This window comes from Terrapene carolina, unplaced genomic scaffold (assembly GCF_002925995.2).
Source record: "Terrapene carolina triunguis isolate 2854851 unplaced genomic scaffold, T_m_triunguis-2.0 Scaffold191, whole genome shotgun sequence".
Lineage (NCBI taxonomy): Eukaryota > Metazoa > Chordata > Testudines > Emydidae > Terrapene > Terrapene triunguis.
Window position 1 is genome coordinate 1,793,330 of NW_020664542.1, and position 20,687 is coordinate 1,814,016.

Consider the following 20,687-nt stretch of genomic DNA (forward strand, 5'->3'; position numbering starts at 1 on the left):
CAGAGAAAACCTTCCAAAAAGGAAGGACTACAATGGTGCCTTCCCAAGTCTTCAGATAAGCCAGGTTAGTATGTTTATTGCTGTTTAGAACTTCGCCATCTTACAGTGGTGCAAGCTTCCACTGGAGACGTGCGGAACATGCTTAGCCACACCAGCGCAAAGATAGCCAGTCTAGTCAGTGCCTTGTAGAGGGAACACTTAGGCCTTGTGTGCCCGAGGAGGTTATACATCATCATTAGGGCCCTACCAAATTCACAGTCCATTCTGATCACTTTCACGGCCAGAGGGTTTTAAAATTGGTCAATTTCACGATTTCGGATGTTTACATCTGAAATTTCATGGTGTTGTAACCCTGAGGGTCCAAGCCCAAAATGGAATCATGGAGGGGATTGCAAAGTTGTTGTAGTGGGGTCCCAAGATTGCCACCTTCACTTCTGTGCTGGGTTCAGAGCTGGGCTTTGAAGGCAGCACCCTCCCAGCTTCCTGCAGTTAGAGGAGGTTCCCAGAGGTGGAGGTGAGTAGGATCTCCCCCGTGCTGCTGGGAGCACCCCAGGCAGGGGCTTCTAGCTGCTAGTCCATGCCAGGGACAGATTAAGGCAGGGGCCCCTGGCCAATTTGTGGGCCCCCAGGAAAAACAGGTGCCACAGCCCTGGCAGAAGCCTCTACCAGGTCGCCCTGACCCCCGGCAGGAGCAGCAGGGAAGAAGCCCCGAGCCCGGGTGCCATGAACCCCAGCTGCCGCCGCGGGGCTGAAGCCTCGAGCCCGGGCAGCCCTGAGCCCCAGCTGGAGGGGGGGGGGGGGGGAAGAGGGGGGGGAAGCCCAGAGACCACGCTGCCCTGGCTGGAGCTGCTGGGGCAGGAAGGGGGGTGGGGGAGGTGGAAACCCCGAGCCCACACTACTCCGCCTGGAGTGGCAGAGGAAGCCCGCAGCCCAGGCTGCCCCGAGCCCTGGCTGAAGCTGCGGGGCTGAAGCCCAGAGCCTGGGCTGCCACAGCTGCAGCCACTGGGAGCAAAAGCCCCAGCCCAGCAGGACCCGCTAAGGGAGGAAGACCCAAGCTTGGCGCCTGGTGCTGTGGGTGGAGATGCTGGGGTGTGGGGGAACAGAAGCCCAGAGCCCAGCTCCTGGGCTGCTGCAGTGCAGAAGTGAGGGCGTACCACTCATTTCTGTGCCGCCTCTGGAGGTGGGTCTGATCTCCCCACCAAGAGCGGCCATACAAAGGAAGGACAACTCCTGACCCTCCCCAGTGCGGCCAGAATAGCAGCTAGGAACCCGGGGTTCCCAGCAGCAGAGGATATCAGATTTCACAGGGAAGGGCTGATTTCATGGTCCATGACACGATTTTCACGGCCTTGAAATTGGTAGGGCCCTAATCATCATAACTAGCACCAATGCTTTTCATTGTTGTAAACAGCAATTTGCACCAGTGCAGTTTACCTTGGTTTGAATCTGGCACAAACTGCACAGACATAAGACGCTTTTTAAAACAGTGTAGCTGCTAAAAAAACCCAGTATAGACAAGACCTTTGTGGTTCCCAGTGGAGAAAAATATCAAATGCAAATCCAAGTTGCAATAGTTTTTCTTGTTAGGAATAACATGATGGCAATATTATAACAGACCTCAGTGAAGTTAGGACTTCACAGATACCAACTGGCTGGATAAATATCAATTAGCTGGTTTAAAAAAAAAAAATCTTTTATTCAAATTGGATTTGTATTTAAATACATTTTTCTTTTTAAAAATAAACATAATATAAGTTGTCATTATTTCAACTTCAATTTTAAGGCCTAAATTATTAAAATAATTTAAATTAAAGAAAAAAATATTCAAACAGTACTATTGCTGCCAAAGTTTTAAATAAAGTCAAACCACTGAACTTGAAGTCACTGGCTAAGCACCTACAGCCAGAGTTTGTCGAAGTGCTAAACCAGCTTTTGACAAGAGTAGCCTCGTCTGCACGTACAGAGAATATTTTCATCATTTCAGTTTATTCAACTAGTTCAGTTCAATGACTAGTTCATTCAGAGTTGAGAAACCAATTGGGAGTTGAAAAAGCAGGAAAAATACCCCTTTCAATCAATGGATAAAAATCATGAGAGAGGATGGTATTTACTATTTCTAAAATCTTGCAGGACATGGTGACCAGACACAATCAGTTCGATTCATTAACAACAGATAGTATTTCTGTTTAATAAATCAGCATTAAATGCAAAACATGTTATGGGAAACTTACTTTTTTCCTATGTATCCAGAACTTTAAGGTATTTTAATAAAGAAAATTTTAAAATGCTGTTGGTGCATTTAATTGAATTCCAATCTCCATCCAAATGCAGCTTGACAAATCACGAGTAAAAAATAATCTAGTAAAGAAATGAGTCACCATTTTCTAACAAAAAATGTTAAGAATATGAATAAATGTAAGATTTATAATTGCTTAAATGTGTATAAATAATATAGTGTAACATCCTGGTTAGTAAAAAGTACCAAATTTAGCGTAAAGGCTATTTTAGTTGCAAATCAACATGTTTTAATGGCTATCAACCAATGAGAATCAACCTTTGATTAGAAAAGTAACTCAAAAGTACAAGTGCAACACAAGATTAAAACAAATTATTTAAATCAAAATTTTTGTGGCTGATGATTTTAAATCAGTGATTTAAGTCACTGATTTAAATCAATCCACTCTGGATATCAGAGACCTGAATTTAACTTCATCTGAGAGTAAAGAGATCCTGTATGAGGCTATATCATTTTCAACCATTTGGTATTTTGCCTTCTTTGCACAAGCCATTTTACAGAGGATGCAGAATGGAAACTAAGTATTAGTAATTTGTGAACTATATCACAGCGTGTTTTGTACAATTATTCTAATGCCAGGCCATCAAAGTTAAATTGTTCTGCTACTCCTTGGGCCAGATTTCAGTTTCATCAAGACATCTAGTATATCCAGTTTCCTTATAAAGCCCCTAGAAGGCCCAAAGGAAGCATGTTCAAGTGCACAGCTGGCTTACCTTGTTTCTTTACTTGTTCCAGAAGCAGGTCCTTCATGGCTGCTTCCTCTGCAAGGTCAGATGGGACTTCACCTTCACTGTTAACAGCAGCCACGTTGGCTCCATGGCTGAGCAAGTATCTATACAAATTAGACCCATACTGATGTATCAGACTCTTACCAGAATTGAAATTCATATATGACTGAACAGCAGAAGAGTATCTGGTTTTCTGATACAAGTGAGGTCCCAAATGAGACTGCTCTGTAAGCCTCTCAATTTAGAGTTTAGAACTCCTGCTGCTCCTCCATAGCAGCCCATGCAAACAGTTGTTATACTCCCATTTCTATACAGCCAGTTAAAATGCCTCGATTTCATGTACGAACATGGTCATGCTTGTGCTTTTAAAGGAGTTTTGAAGTAACAAAAAACCAAACAAGACTGATCTTCATTATGTTCTTCCACTTCCCTTTTTATAAGTGAATCAAAAGTTCACACAAGAGCAGGCAATTCCTCCTTCAGCGTGCATGTCATTAAAGAATGTGACAGACTAGCAACGTTCTCGGTTAAAGGTCTTACAGGTTAGGGAGGGAGTGGCAGGAAAAATATTGTTTCCTTATATTCATCCCCTTTCAGAAAAGCTTATTTGAAATTTGCAAAGCTTATCTAGCATTGGAAGCTTCTCCAGAGGAGGAAGCCTAAAGTGAACACAATATAAAGGCAAGTTTTATACAGTATCTGGAAGCTTCTCTATGCTCTGGATTTAGACATGAAAAAACACAGTAGCTGTTCCCCAAACTCTGCACATCCACTAACCTTATTAGCTCCATGATATCTTTGATGGGGTTTTAGGATGTGCAGAAATTGCATTGATATTTGATGCCAAGTTTGTCATTTTATACTTGAGCTTTCCCCTAAACGTCCTCTACCAAAAATATTACACATCTTTGTCAAAATATTCTTCCTCACCCAAGTTAAACCCACAAAAAACACCTCCATTAACCCTTTGCCACTGGAAATTAGCATTCCCCGCCGCTCACCATCAGTGCAATGGTGCAGAGTCTGCCTGGGCCACTCAGGCAAAAGGCCACCCATGAGAAGACAGGAGTAACTGAACTGTAGTGGACATTTCTTGGGTTAGGTCAGTGCATGGAGCGGAGATTGAAGAAAAAAATTGCTAATTTCTATTTGCCTTGGGTATGAACCAGTCTGCTTTTCAGAAGCACAGCTCAACCAAATGAGAACCCTATTGCTTAGTTTTGCAATATTTTGATTCCAATTATTCCGCTTTCCTAAACAGATCCTCACAGTAACTGGCTGGCTTAGAACAACAAATCTAATATCGTAACATCCCCCCCAGTGCAACTAGAGTTATTGGGCCCATGGGTTAGAATGAATACCACGGTCAATTGCAGAGTGTTAGTCCTCTCAGCACACTTACTGATTCCAAGTACTGAAGTCAGAGTAATCTTGAGGAGCAAGTCACTCTATGATCTTACCTACACCAAATTAAGCCTACTTTAATTCTGAGTGAGCGTGTCCACACAGGTGCAATTTAACAAATCCACACCTTTAGTTAATTTGTATTAACTTTCCTGACTGTCTCCATGTAGACAAGCCTTCTGTTTTTAAAATTAAATATTTTTAAAAACCTACTGGACCAAAAAAAGTCAATAAGATTTAGCACTCTATTTTTGCATTTACATTTGTTAATTTACAGCATTTGTAATCAAAGATTAATCAATTAAGGCCAGAAGGAACCATTAGACCATCCAGTCTGAACTTGTGTGTAACATGATAGAGAATTTTGCCTAGTTATCCGTGTTGAGCCCAATCCCTTGTGTTGTACCTAAATGTTACACGAAAACCCAACATAGCAACACCCATTTTAACTGGATTAAGTAACAGGTAGTTACTTTTACTTAGTCCTCCATCTTTGTCAGGCAGCTTGTAAATAATGGGAACACAATCTGGATTTGAAGAGAACGGCGTTAGCATACTAGGGACACTGCAGCGCAAACATCTACCCTTCCCCTAAGGGCTTTTCATGCCTTTTGAGCAGTTGTACTCCAAGGACCTGTCTACATTAGGAACATTTTCAAGAGGACATCACTATAGTTATCCTGCAAACCCCTAGTCAGAGGTGCTGCATGGGTATAAAAAGCAAGGCTTTACACCGGTGCTGCTTAATCCAATAATTTAACCACTTTACACTTGTGCACTGTGTCTGACGGTAGGGGTTTAAACAGGAGTAACAGCATCAAGGTAATTAAACCTATGACGTTTTTCAAATGTACACCAGAAAAGAAGTTTACAATTCTGCATGCATTCCCTTTTGAAGGGGGAGCGGCACAGCTGCTCAGCAAGTAGTTGAGCTGCAGCTGATTTGTGCTTTATTAGTGTGACCTGAAGAAGAGCTCTGTGTAAGTTTGAAAGCTTGTGTCTCTCACCAACAGAAGTTGGTCCAATAAAAGATATTACCTCACCCACCTCGTTTCTCTAGTGTGCACACTGTCAGTCACTGTGCTTCTGTTTTGCTCAGCAAATTTTAGCTTAGACATCTGACAATGCATTAAGCATTTCAGATGCAATTATCAAAAGGCAGACTGGTGTCATCTTCCACCCAAACCCCTACAATCAATAGCAAAGACTAAGAGTAACTTATCTTCTGTCCTTTTAACTTAGCATTTCCAAGATCTACTGTTCTGAGTCACATGGCATCAGCCTTCCATGTGCCAGATCTGAGGAGGAGGGTGTGGAATCTGTTATTGTAAATACTCATGACAGCTTGAAACTCACTCACTCTGCTATGTTCAGATAGCCACAGGATGCCACAGCGTGAAGGGGGGTCCAGCCCTCATTATCCTGCTGGTTTACACTGGCTCCATTTTCTACCAGGAACTTCACCATGTCCAGGTTCTCGTCTATACAGGCCTATGGGGGAGGAAGCAGGTGGTGTTAAATATAGTAAACAACTTCCATTTTCGGTTTACTAGCAGTAAGTGATACCTAGGGTTCACACCCACACTACGCCTGCTCACTGATGTCTGTCTACCTGACAGCTCTGCCTCTGATATCTCTGTACTGGTTTGTCCTGTTCCCTCCCTCCCCCATACGCACCCTGCCTCAGAGGAAAGGATCATGCTGTAAAGTGATCTGTCTATATTCATCTTAGGTATGCCATTAGATTCCTGTAAGCAAGGCAACTTGTAGATTTATTTAGATCATGGTGTTCCAGAAAAGTTTCAATTACATGAATGACAGGACACTCCAGGAAATAACTATTGCATTAGGGTTGTACAGCCCAAGTATGAGTTCAGGGAAATTAACAGTCAAACATGCAGGAAAATCAGAACTTCTGCACACAGGATATTTGCCCCTTTATACAGATGACTCCGTAGTGAAAATGAAATTTTACTGAGAAGTGACATAAAAATGTCATATTGTTACTCAAACTCATTTATTAAGAGTAGTTTTTGCTTACCTTATTGACTAAAATTAAATCTGACTATTCCTGTTGGCACTACAGAATCCAAACAGCTATTTAAGAGAGAGTGGGATTCTAGTCTAGCATGTGTATCAATACTACTAGAATTCAACTGCAGAAACTTTTGCTATGAGGTTGCCAGAAAGAACCAGCTTGACTTTCAGATCCCAGGCTAAGCCTGCAGAGCTGAGTGTAAGGACAAATGTTTTCCCATGTAACCTGAGCAGATCTGGCGTTGAAATCATTTAGACAGACAGACATGGATCCTCACAAAAACATTTGTACAATCATGTTTTAGACTGGACCAGCACTTATGGTTCCATTCCACTGTGAAGATGATTTTGACCGCCCTTTAGCTTCATCAAAACATAACAATCTGCCCAATAGTTGACATACAGAGTGGAATTCTTCTGATCAGTTTTAGGCAAATTGGACAATGTTTCAAATATACACAAGCTCGCAAAAGAGAATGAATACTTGGAAGTTAAACACTTTATCCCTTCATTGCTCAAAAGTAGCTGGACTCATTTGTGATTCTCTGTTGTGTTCTTGTTTGTGCTTATCAAGGAGTCCTTTCAACTTTTTTGGCAGGGGAAGGAGTAGATGGGAAGATAAAACGAGTTACTTGGAGGCCAGAGGTGTAGTAAGTACTGAAGGATTACACACCTCCTATGTTCACATATATGGGTGTTTGGCCTCTAGCCAGACTGATCATCTGTAGGCCATGGCTGCAGACTTCCTAAGGTCCCTAATGAGGCCACCATGGCATGTTTGTTGCGATACACAACCTGAAAATAGCCACTTTGTCCTTTGAACAAAAAGCCACTTTACCACCAAAAACAGTGAGGAAACAAAGAGCACATTTTCTGAAGTGAAATAAAAATACTATGAGGTTCCCTTCTTAAGCATATTCATTCCTCAAACATCTAAAATAAAAAGCCTGCATTCTGTAATTAAATTATAGCCGATGGGGGGGGGGGGGGTGGTCAGTTATTAAATAGTTAGGACTCTTACCACTCATGTCCACCCAGGGGTATTTGTGTACTTTTACAGCATATTTGCTCTTTCAGCGAGGAACCTATTTTGAAGCTTTAAACAAAATCTGAATATGTTAAGGACACACTCAACTGATGCTGAGCTAACTAGTCAGGAAGGGAGGTTTTCAAAAAAAGATGACAAAATTCTTAAGCTTTCCCATCTCATGGGTTACACATCATTCCTGTCTCTAGCCTGCAGGGAAGCTGCCCTTTTTAAAAAAAAAAAAAAAAAAAAAAATCCTGCTGTCTACTGATTTGCACCTGAATGGAGATGGGGTGGCTGGACTGCTAGGAGGAATTTTTCCTTTGTAGGATTTTTTATTACAACCCACTCCCTACCCTTTAAAGCCCTGAGGCATAAGGTGGAGGCTGTCTAAGGCTACATCTACACTACAGCTCATGTCAGCACAATTTATGTCGCTCAGGAGTGTGAATAAACCACCCCCCTGAGCGACATCAGTGCTTATGTCAGTGTAACTTATGTGGACAACGCTATGTCAGTGGGAGACCTTCTCCGACCAAAGTAGCTTCTGCCGCTCGCAGAGGTAGTTTTATTATGCCAACGGGACAGCTCTCTCCCATCGGCATAGAGTGTCGTCACCAGACTCACTGCAGTAGTACAGCTGCATTGGTGCAACTGCAGCGCTGTACATGTAGACACACCCTCAGCTAGCTCCTTAGTATTCTCCATACCTAGCCAGTATGCTCCCTCTCTCTGAGAGCATCAAAACTGGACTGGAAAGCACCGAAGCAGAGACGGGGCAGGTAGCAGCACCCTGATCTATATGTGGGAAAGCAGCTCGCACCGCTCAGAGGCAAGAACTGCATACCCTTGGCAATTATTCCTGTGCAGCCCAAAGGTCACTGCACTCGGGCCTATTACAAGATTTGGAAACATCTACCAATTACGAAAGGAAAAAGCCTCATAGATCATTTTCTCAAAAAATCCACTAGCATTATTCAAAATCAGAAGTATAGCATGGGAACAGTTACAGTCACCTAAACAGCTTTAACACGGCCCCTGCATTTAACCCAGAACCACAAAAACCAGGAGACAATCCTATATACCCCAAAATACACATCACTTACTCCAAAAGTAAGACTACATACCCGGACTATCCTACTCAACAGACAATGCAATATTGGAGTATTCAATATCAACTAAAGTACATTCTCTTTTTATCGCAACAAGCTATTCCTGGGTTACTTTAGGTCACAGGCAGTCACCCAAAAGAGATCTATTTTCAGATCTCTTCCCCAAAGTGACCACATTCCAGACAACCCTCTCACAGTATATTTACACTTTTCATGTATAAGAAGTGTTATACATGTCTCCAACTCTCAGTTATTTTTGTGGGCTGTACAGAAGAAAAGAGGAAGTTACATGAGAACAGAACAGGGAGGATTTATTTAAATCACACATTTTAATCATGATTTGAAATCAGCAAATAGGAAGCCTTGATTCAAATGACTGATTTTAAATCTTGTTTTGCATTTGCACTTTTTAGTCATTTTCCTAGAGGTTGTCTCATTGTTAGTAACAATTAAGCATGTTGAGAGTGTTTTCACTACATTTGGTACTTTATTTGCTAACTAGGAGTATAAACAATATCTATACACATTTAAGCAATTATAAAGCTTAATATACACTTATTCAGAGTCTCAATTTTTACAATTTTGTATTGTTAGAAAATTATGAAAGACATTTCTTATTTACTAGATTTTTTAACTAGTGATTTGTATTAAGCTGCATTTGGCTGGAAACTGGAATGGATGGAAACGTATTGATTAACATACACAAGAAAAAAGGTATTAAACAAAACATTTTGAGTTTGAAATTAAGGATTTCTTAGTAGTTAAAACTACCTTAAATGTGCTGGATACTTGACAAAAATTTGAGTGGTTATGCAAAACATCTTAATTTCAAACTCAAAATATTTTATGTTTTGTTTATTTCTTTTTCTCTTGTGTATCCTAATCAGTAAATTTCCAAACTTTGGCATTAGTTTTCTAGCGTTTCCACCATGAGACTAAACAGGCCCAAGTCTCTGTACTCAAAACACTGAACCATGTTTAACATTGTACAGTGAAAGGATCACATTAAAATTTTTGACTCTGGGACCATTTATTCCATTGAATTTAGCACACAAGAGTCCTCTTCAAGAATTTCATCAAAATGTCTCCATCATACACCAATTCTACCTAGCACGCTTACGGTTCTATACACAAATTTTAAATTAAGTTGAGCTGGAGGCAGAATGGAAGGTCATTATCTCTTTTTAGGGGACAGGTGAGATTAAGTCTGGGGAAACCTGAATTAAAGAATAGACAATAATAAGCTTAGCCTTCAAAATTCAAAGATACCATCCTAAACACAAGATAAGATTCAAGATTTCCCCACCCATGTCTCAATAAGTTATATTTACAAACTCAACTCCATGTTACCTAATTTTTCACCTGGGAATGTACATATTAAAAAAAAGCTAATTATGCCTGGAAATCTTGTATGATCAATAAGAGTAAAGAAAAGGACTTAACACACAACATTTTAAATGTTTCATGACCCATAGTTTTAGCAGACTGCAGAGAACACTTAAATTCGCAGGGAACAACTTGTAATATGCAGCTTTGAGATACAAGTTAACTTGGCAAAAATTATACATTTGTTGCTTGTGTAAAATTACTTTGTTATTCTGTGAGTTTTACCTGAAAGGTAAACTTTAAACGATTGACTTTACAATCAGGAGAATGTACTCACATTGTCTACACTGTACGAGTTAGACAGAAATAGAATAGAGTTTATTTTGTTTATCATCCGAACTACAAAAATAGCCACCACCAACTATAACTGCACAGATTGGGTGTCAGCTAAGGGAACTGAAATGGTCCTCACTCAAACCACTAGATTAACTGGGCTCCAAGGAAGCATTCTAGATGCAAAAAAGGGGGGAAATGCATTCTTTGGGGTCTCTGTCTCGTACTGGCCTTGAATTTATCATCCTGCACGATTCCTGTGGAATGCAAGCTGGAAAGAGAAGGGATAATGGGATAAATCCCCACCTGTTCCTGTAGGGTTACCATATTTTAATTTAAAAAAAAGGAGGACACTCCACAAGGCCCTGGCCCCGCCCCAACTCCGCCCCCACCCCTACCCCTTTCCTCGCCCCCACCCCTACCCCTTCCCCAAAGTCCCCGCCCCAATTCTGCCCCTTCCCCTGAACGCTCCGCCCCCCTGCTCTTCCCCCTCCCCTGCTTCCCGCGAATCAAATGTTCGCGGGAAGCCTGAAACAGGGAGGCAGCAGGTAAGCTGGGGCGGGAAGCGGCGCGGCCCAGTGTGGCCCCGGCGTCTCCCGCCCGGCTCGGCTCGGGCCCTGGGGCGCCGGCCCTGGTTCCGGCCAAGCGGCTCCAGCCCGCCCTGGCCCCGGCGGCCCCGGCCCCAGCAGCTCCGGTCCCCGGCCGAGCACTGCCGGCCCTCCGGCTCCGGCCGGGACCCAAGCCCCACGACCCCTCCCTCCCTCCCTATTTTCCCGGACATGTCCGGCTTTTTGGGATTTCCTCCCAGACGGGGATTTGAGGCCCAAAAAGCCGGACATGTCCGGGAAAATCTGGACGTATGGTAACCCTAGTTCCCGCAAAGAAGTTTACAGCATAGTAATTTGATTCGCCTGGGTAGTGCAGGATAAAACAATGAGTAAAGAAAGGCTACAAAGCTGTGCTCGCCTGTTGGCATTCACTTGCCACCCCAAAGGTGGCAATATTTGCCTGGCCGATGTATGCATGCAGTTTGAGCATTCCAGGATGTAAGAGTTGATTTCAATCCTTAATGTTGCAATGATGCAGCCTTTAAAATCCAAACACAGCAATCCTCACTCCAGCCCCGTACATCTAAATGTCATGAGATGTCATTGTGCAGGGTTATAAGATCATGCAATGTGACTACATTGCTCAGCAAATATTTATTTTTTTAAATATTAGCTAGCTATGTGGAAGAACAGATCTGAGACAAGGTTCAGTGATGTGTATGATTTCTAATGAAGTGAGGATGAATAAGGATTAGCAGTTATGATTTCTTGCATGCAACTAATTGAAATGCACAAGTAGCTTTTGTAATAAATACTTATGTAACTGTAATTCTATAGGTCATGATTTTCAGGAGGGACTTTGAGGCACTACTTGACACCTTACTGGGGGTCTGTTTTTCAGAGGGTGGGTGCTCAGCACTTTCTGAAATTAGGCCGGTTGACGGTGTCTCCTAAAATGGGCTTCCTAAAAACTGAAGCACCTAAAATTGCTAATCACTTTGGAAAATCTTGGATACTGTCTCTACATGGAGAAAACTCACAGGAGCACATGCATACGAGAGAGAGAATATTCATCTGAAATTACAGGAGTGATTTTAGATAAGATGAACACAACGCCTATAATCTTATAAAAATGCTACTGAATCTTTTATTGAGCACAAGTCATCAGGACCTGGCATTTATATTTCTTCGTAAAGATAGTACCACAAAATGCCATACTGCAGCACTGGCTCCATACACATTCAGAAGGAAAAGCTCCAACTTCTGAAACACCCCTTAGATTTCTTTGGTGGCCTCTTCAAGCGCTAACACTCCTTCATGCTGACATTTTAGGAGATCCAAGTTAAGAGCCAGAAGTGATATGGCTGTAGAAAGAGTCCTCCCCTTCGATTTGATGCAGTGTTTCTCTTTGGGAACTCACCAAAAACACTACATCAAACTGAGCGATATTGTATTAATACAGCACACAGCTTTCAACTTCTCCAAAAGAAGCTTAGCATAGAAATAGAAAACACTGTTTTTTAGCTGGGCAATTGTTTTGTATGAAACGTGGAAGACAAGGCCCCCTAGCTACACCATTTACTGAATTTTGTTTTCTTGTGTACAGAAAAGTAAAAAATAGTCAAGAATTCTCACCCCTTTTAGCTTTAGACAATACTAGAGTCCACTTACAACAGTTGCTCAAATGTGGAAACACTACAAGTTTCCTCTAGAGCAGGCTAAAGTACAGTAGTTGCAATGTGTGATTGTGTAAAACTTGCAAAAAGAAGAAGAAATACAGCTTGCACTGGGATCACAGAATCTCAGGGTTGGAAGGGACCTCAGGAGGTTATCTAGTCCAACCCCCTGCTCAAAGCAGGACCAATCCCAACTAAATAATCTGATGGAATGGGAGAGGAAGGAGAGAAATTATGGATACCATCTGTACTGTTCACTCTAGCCCAGAGGTTCTCAAACTGTGGGTCGCAACCCCATATTAAAGGGGTCACCAGGGCCAGCGTTAGACTCGCTGGGCCCTGGGGCTGAAGCCGAAGCCTGACCCCTGCCGCCCGGGGCTGAAGCCGAAGTACAAGGGCTTCAGCCCGGGGCAGTGGGGCTCAGGCTCTGACCCGCCCCCACCCCCACCCGGGGTCATGTAGTAATTTTTGTTGGCAGAAAGAGGTCTCAGTGCAATGAAGTTTGAGAGCCACTGCTCTAGCCTAAGATTTTCAGCAGGGCTACCCTTAGAAAGGAGCCAGCATTGGCCTCTTATGGAATTATTTCAGCTCAGTACTAATGTGGACACGAGAACGAATGGATATAAACTGGCCGTGGGGAAGTTTAGGCTTGAAATTAGACGAAGGTTTCTAACCGTCAGAGGGGTGAAATTTTGGAACAGCCTTCCGAGGGAAACGGTGGGGGCGAAAGACCTCACTGGCTTCAAGATTAGGCTAGATAAGTTTATGAAGGGAATGGTTTAATGGGATAACGTGATTTTAGTCAATTAGGTAATAAAGTGCCATCGCTGGTAAAATGTGGGTCTGGCTAGAGAATCTTGCCTGTATGCTCGGGGTTCTACTGATCGCCATATTTGGGGTCGGGAAGGAATTTTCCTCCAGGGTAGATTGGCAGAGGCCCTGGAGGTTTTTCGCCTTCCTCCGCAGCATTGGGCAGGGGTCGCAAGCTGGAGGATTCTCTGCGACTTGAAGTCTTTAAATCACGATCTGGAGACTTCAACAGCTGAGTTAAGGGAAAGTGGGTGGGTCAGCTTTTGTGGCCTGCATCATGCGGGAGGTCAGACTAGATGACCATAATGGTCCCTTCTGACCTTTAAGTCTATGAATCTATGAGTCTATGTGGGTAAAAGTATTAGTGACCCATGTATTTTTATTGGCAGCTACTTCATTCTAAATGCTTTTTACAATTAAGTATATTATTTTATACTTTAGTGACTCTCACTGCAAGTTTCATGCAGTGCCTAGAACTAGGATTCAAAGGAAGATCGCTTGTATGCTTCAAATCTCTGGCGTTGCTGAGTAACTTCTATCTGCACCTCCTTGTGTTCTCTCTGGTCCTGGCAGGGGACCAGACCCCCTAGCAGTTTTTCATTGGGAGGAAAAACTCAGTTTATAAAACTTGCAGTTTTCAAATATTAGCTTCCCACCTCCAACCTCAGGTAGCAGGTACAGATCCACATGATTTTATTGCATTATCTGGCAATAGCTCTTGCTAAGGTGGTCACTTAGAAAGCATGAAGTCTGTTTTGAGCTAATAGAAAGGGACACAAAAACATGGGGGCACACAACACAGCAAATCTTTGCTAGATCAGCAACCAGCTAAAATCTCATTTCTATTTGAAATACTATCACTATGAAAACATTGCTAGCTGTCAATCCCGCATCAGAATCAGACAGTGCACACGGAGGTCTGTCCCAACAGTTCAGAGAACTGAAATACACAGCAGGGTGGCTAAAAATCAATTATTTGATCAAATGCTTTTTGAGGAAAAAACCTATCTAAAGATAGTTTTAATTAAGATACATTATAGTTCAAAGGTCTCATCTCATGGAATAGGGATTATACATTCTAATTCTATAGTATGAGACAATATATTCATGTAATGTTTAAGAAAAGTTTTGTAAATGAGTTCCAATAGTTCATGGATTAGGGACCCAATTTTATGGGGTTCCAAGGGCTTCTGTGTAGATTATTTAGGTTAATCTTTCTATCTACCCAATGGGACTCAGTGCTCAGTCTAGAAGATACCATCAAAGATGCTAAGTTCTGCAGTTCTCAAACTGTGGATTTGCATCTCCAGAAGTAACATGCTTGTTAACAGCCAAAATGTAAAAGAAAGAAAGGTGAGAAATAACAGACCTGAACTCTATTGTCCCTCTGCAAATTTGTGTACACAGAGTCAATCCCTTACCTCTCTCTAAAAGTGCAAAGTTTCAAAAAGTTCAATGAACAGAAGATTGTTGGGGGCGGAATAGATCTGGACAAGGAGAAGAAGTCTGGAGATAAATGTGAATAGGGAGGGACAGGCAGTAGAAACAAAAGTGAAACTGATTGAGCAGCATATTCCAAAAGTCTTGAGGTCTTTCTGAGTGTAGCTTTCATTTATTTGAGATATACCATACCATTCTCTCACTAGAAGGAAAAACCTATAATGGCAGCAGGCCGTAAAAGAGACCCAGTTTGGGAATAAGAACCATTCAAGAAATATATGTTTGCTGATGATGTTTTAAAGAAAGTCACACCAGTGAACTGGTGGAAGTCACTTAAGCACTTGGATTTAGAGACTGTTGAAGTGATAATCTCACTTTTAACAGCCGTAGCTTCTTCTGCTGGTGCAGAAAGAATATTTTCTTCCTTTGGACTAATTTGTTCCAATTTGAGAAATCGTTTGGGACCTGAAAAAGCAGGAAAGCTTGTTTTTCTTATCCAGATTATGAACAAACAGGAAAATGAAGTGAAGACGACTGAGTTAGCTGCAGAACCCAATATTTTAAGTTTCTCATGTTGACCTGACTGACACAGTCGATTTAATTTTTTTTTTTAATATTTCATTTAACTATTTTAGTTAAAAACAATTTTTAACAAAAACAAACCTGGTTTTAAAAAACTTGAATGTTTAACTAAACTCAAAAATTCATATGCTTGTTTTGTTAAAATATTATGTTTGCGTTTGCTGTTGAAGAAAAAAATCCAGAATACATAACGTTGTTTTAGTTAAATAAAACAATTTAAATGTCTGTCGGGTGATGTTCTCCTCCTAATACAGCAGAGCAAGAAAATCTCCAAATATTAATGATTAACCTGTTGAATTGGAGATAGTTCACCTCCCAATGACTTCATAAATATCTGCTTCAATTACCTTTGGTAAATGAAATAACCAAAAAATCATTCATTTTCTGATATAGCTGTAAAACTAATCTGAGAGTTTTCAAAATAAATCACTTAAAAAATGTATAGTGTGTACCTTCTAAAAATGAAATTTACATCTATCTCTGACTTGTGAAGAATATGTATTAAGGTTATAACAACCAACAAGAATGCACTTTTATGTAGAAAACCATGATTAAATCGAGTCTGACTAGTGATTTAAACCAATTTGATTTAAATCAAATCCACCCTGATACACAGCCAGGCTTTCTTTGGATTTCACTCCTCCTAGGAGGAGACATGAAGAGTGGCAGAGGTATTGAAGGGGACCGGACACATCTGGGCCGCAGTACACCAACACAGATACCGACAATCTGCTCAATGGGGCTGATGGAAGATTTAGTTTAGGGAAATAGAAGAAAATGTGATGAAATTCTCATGAAATGAATGTGTCTGACCAGATTTACTGCTCATTTATGCCAGTGATCTCAGAAGAAATCCCCCACAGGCCCCTAGAGAGACTATTTAGACTGTAAGCTCTTTGAGGCAGGGACTGTATGTGTTTGTAAAGCGCCTAGCAGAATGGGACCCTGGTCCATGACTGGGGATCCTAGACACTATCACAATGCACCTATATATAGGTGAGACACCCCCTCCCCCACCTCCAATCCCATCATAAAATTTCCAAGGAATTGTCTGGAATCAGCTGGTTACAGGAAAAACCTCAAAAGTTGGGAAAATGTGGATGGGTTCAAGTGTGGATGAATACTGAGGCAGATGGAGACATTCAGAGTATTACAGATGTCCATGTTATGCTCCCCCCCCCCCCCCAAGGGTTCACCAAATTTTATGGGATTTTACTACATACTCCAGAACTGAGCGATCAAACTATGCAGACTTTAATTAACTGCTTACAAATAAATCCTGAAATTGGCCATGTGTCACTCCTTTCCAGGACACAAGTAGAACAGCCCATATTAATACTTTAAGAGAGTACCTTCGCTCCCCAGTACTCTACAAGCCTCTTAATTGCCAATAGTTTGCTAGTGTGATGTAAGTCAGTGAACCAAGTTAAATGGTGTGACTACACTTGAGTCAACTCAGCTATGCCAAGGGTGATCTTGGCCCACAGTATGTTTCATTTCTATACTTCACTTAGTCCAATTGAACAAATATTTTGTTTACAGATAATATGTCCCATTGCCCTATGCCATGTGATCACAGAACAGCTCCCATGTCTACACACAAGAGTTTGGGAGCAAAGCTGCCGCGGAGTAGTTGCTGATTCACTGTGCTTTAAAACCATAGACCACTTCTGCATTTCCTGGGCTTCCTCCCCAGTTTAGCAGAATTTGTTTAAGAGTAAAAAACCTCCACAAAATTAGATTTGTTTGGATATGCAGAATGGGGAAAGGGTGAGCAGGGTAACCTGTATGGCTTTCATGGCATGCTGACCTTTACTATAAATAAACTGGCCTGTGGCAGAACCCTGTATCAGCACCCTTCCATGACTCGCGCAGCTCTTAAGAGAAAAGGCAATAATGTTGCTGAGTCAGACCCCTGGGCAGCAAGCCTCACCCATTTCTAGCAAGAGAAAACAGTATTGAAGAGCTCTATTTTAACATGCACTTCCCTTTACATATGTGTAGAGTGTAAACTGTCAGCTGCGTACCACCTTCTTACTGAAAATTACAGCTAGAACAATAGAAAAGTTGCAATGTAGCATGCAGCTAAGTAATCAAGTTAAAGAGATTCAGACCCCCACTTTATCCCATCTTGATTACTGCAACATCCTCCTCTCTGGCTTCCCAAAGACATGTTGCCCCATTCAGTCTATTCAAAATATTGCCAATAAACTTCCTTATCCATGAGTTTGTTCATGGAACTCCTGATTTTTTTTTTAATCTTTTCATTGTCTTCCCAGCCAATATAGTCTCAAATTTAAACTTTGTTATCACCTTCAAAGTTCTACATAACTCTGCCCGTCCTTGTCAAGCTTTGCACAATCAGATTTTAATATGGTCACCTCCGAGCCTCTTTCATGCAGCCCACTATCCATGGTAGGACCTCACTTCATGCAACAGCACAGGCCCTACCCTGCCCATATGTAAGTCTCTCGAAAAACCTCCCTGTCACACTGCCAATAGTAAAGCGATTTGTATACAACTTGCCTATTTTTACTCCCTTTCCCTGACCTCTGCCTTTAGATTATGAGCTCCTCAGAGCAGGGACTGTCTCTAAGTGTTGGAAAGACAGCTAGAACTACATACATACATACATACATACATACATACATAAATGGACAGCAAAAATGTATTCCTTTAGTGTTCTTCTCCTCAGAAGGAATCTATCCTAGAAGAAACCTGAAGTAGGCACCTTTGCATCACCAAGAGGTAGCTCTACCTATTGAGCTGCAGGAGATTCTGCATTAGCTGTCAGGAACAGTAGAAGCTGCTGATTTAGCCTGTCCACCCTAGGAAATTTACCTGGTGCGGACAACAGGCATCTGTAATGGGAGCAACCAAACAGGTGCAGCTAAGCCATTTTCAGCAAGTTTAGGCAGGTCCAAATCATGCTAAGAATTTAGTTTTAAAGGTTTGCTCTGAACAAGGTGGAGTTAAAGAGTTATAGTAGCTGGATACTGGCAATGAGGAGTGCCTAACCATGAGTACAGTACTATGCTCTGAGAGTATACAAGAGTCTTATTCGGTTCAGAAAGCATGGTTTCTGCATCCTACCCCTCCATGCAAGAGACTAAACGAGTTTAGTGTCAGTTGTCATATGCCAAACTAGCTAAATAGCAACTAAAGTTACTCTCTTGCTATGGACATGAAGCCTTTAAAGCTTTCTCTCAATCAGCTACTGTGACAGAACTTATGACCTACTTGTCAGATTTTTACTAGAGACATCATGAAAGTTATTTTCATGTTTAGTCTTTGCAATAAATATGGTCAACTTAAATATTTGTCTAAAAACAGTAAAAGCAATTCACCCTTAATAAGAACTAATGAAATCTAGTTATGCAAGTAAAATGTCTGGAAACAAAAATATTCCTTGTATTTTTGGCTGATTTTGGCAATTTTGTTCAGGATACCGCCACAATGCATTACACAATTTGATCCCTACTACTGCTACAAAGCATACTAACAATAGTGTAACCGAAAGATTATACGAAAAAAATCATGTTTTCAGTTTAATTTGTGTATTTGGCTACACTTTATAAAGTCAGTTTCCTCTGTTTGGATGGGTCACATGGCAACACTGTTAAGATAGGTAAAAATTGGAAAATAGGTCCAAAAAAAAATTACAAAAACCAGGAGGGGGACTCTGAAGTCCCCAAAGCTATTTTTAACTGATTTTTTTAAAAACTGAGCAAAATTCATGAAGACTGTCTTTTTAATACTCAACCCTTTGCTTCCGTTGAGAGAGGAAGGTCTTCCCTCCAAACTGTTAGTTCTATAATATGCATAACTGACTAAGACTAATTTATTTGGCATGACTGATTAGGAAGTTACACAATAATATACTGACAATTTGCAGTTATATAGCATTACCATATCATGACAGCAGAGTGCTTCAAAGCTTTTAATGAGTTGAGCTCAACCACCCCACCCTCCCTCTTTGATGTAGGTAGATATCGCCCCCAATTTTACAGATAGGGAAACATGAAGCAGAGAGATTTAGTGATTTACCAAAAGTAAAAAGTCCACACTAACCTCCCACTTCGGACTAAGGTACGCAAATTCAGCTACGTTAATAACATAGCTGAATTCGAAGTACCTTAGTCCGAACTTACCGCGGGTCCAGACGCGGCAGGCAGGCTCCCCCGTCGATGCCGCGTACTCCTCTCGCCGAGCTGCAGTACCTGCGTCGACGGCGAGCACTTCCGGGATCGATCCCAGAAGATCAATTGCCTGCCGCCGAACCAGGAAGTAAGTGTAGACGTACCTACAAGAGTAGAACCAAAATTACGCAGTTTATTCCTACCCCTTAGCCACAAGATGCCACAAGATGCCTTGATGTATTATATGGTGCACCTCAAAGATACCTAAAGCCAATACAACGTCCTGCTCCCTATGTAATCAAGGAACATAAACTGTTCGTAAGATTTGACTGGAGCTAACAAGCTTGTAACCTGACTTTAAAAGTGGCTGAAGATTTACAACAACCAGGAAAATGTCAGCTGCGCCTGAAGATTTTAGTTACTGTATTAACACCCTGGTCTGTGAGAAATGGCAGTCCAGTGAAACCACACAGTCACTACTGTACATAGGTCTTACTAAGTTTTGTTACAGCAAGATTTATTAATATTACATTCTCTTGATAGAAGCAGAACATCTGCAGAACAAAGCCTTTGACTCCATGACTTCAGGCTAGGTTTCTTCCGCTAAATGCATGGAAAGGGTAAAGCTATTGTGTCAACATACACTGCAAAAGGACCAGCACTCAACAAATAAAGGCAAGCCTGATGACAGCTGAACAGCATCAGAGTTAAATCCGGGAACACAGAGACAGAAGTTCAGAGAAAACAGAACGGAGCTCCCAAAATAGCTTTGCAACTGTCACCGCTAGCAGTTGTCAGCACGGGAAGGTATGACCTTGCCATTATGTCCCATGATCACAGCTCTCCACTTAAAGGGTCGTTTGTCAGAACTGACACCACCAAAAATCCCACTTTCAAGTGATCCTGTATCTCCAACACCAGGTTACATTTGCCAGTGGTTCTGTAAATCCAAATATCTGCAAAAGAGTAGCAGGGCTTTCCCCACACACTTCCAACCTACCCTTGCTAAAATATTAGTATACCCAATGGGAATACCACTGTAGGCACTTCCCTGCCAGGAATCCACTTTTAAAATCCATTTCCATTACCCTTTGAAATCCCTCATGCAGGACATAACTGTTTCAGAATTCTTATATTATAACTATATCAAGAGAAACTCCTAGCATACTAAAAATGAAGGCAACACTGATTTCTAAGCACCACTTATGTGGCTGTGTTGCCCCATGCTT

General features: G+C 41.6%; 1 protein-coding gene across 6 annotated transcripts in view; it reads right to left on the minus strand.

Annotated features, from left to right (window-relative positions):
* The window catches only part of PPP1R12B (protein phosphatase 1 regulatory subunit 12B), a 157,939-nt gene that overhangs the window by 113,422 nt on the left and 23,830 nt on the right, over positions 1 to 20,687 (minus strand). For all 6 annotated transcript variants that reach the window (XM_026654370.2, XM_026654368.2, XM_026654367.2 and 3 more), the window contains exons 2-3: positions 5,789 to 5,919; positions 3,010 to 3,128 (exon numbers count right to left, since the gene is read on the minus strand). In XM_026654370.2, the coding sequence (XP_026510155.1) occupies positions 3,010 to 3,128; positions 5,789 to 5,919 (250 nt within the window). The remainder of the gene's footprint in view (positions 1 to 3,009; positions 3,129 to 5,788; positions 5,920 to 20,687) is intronic.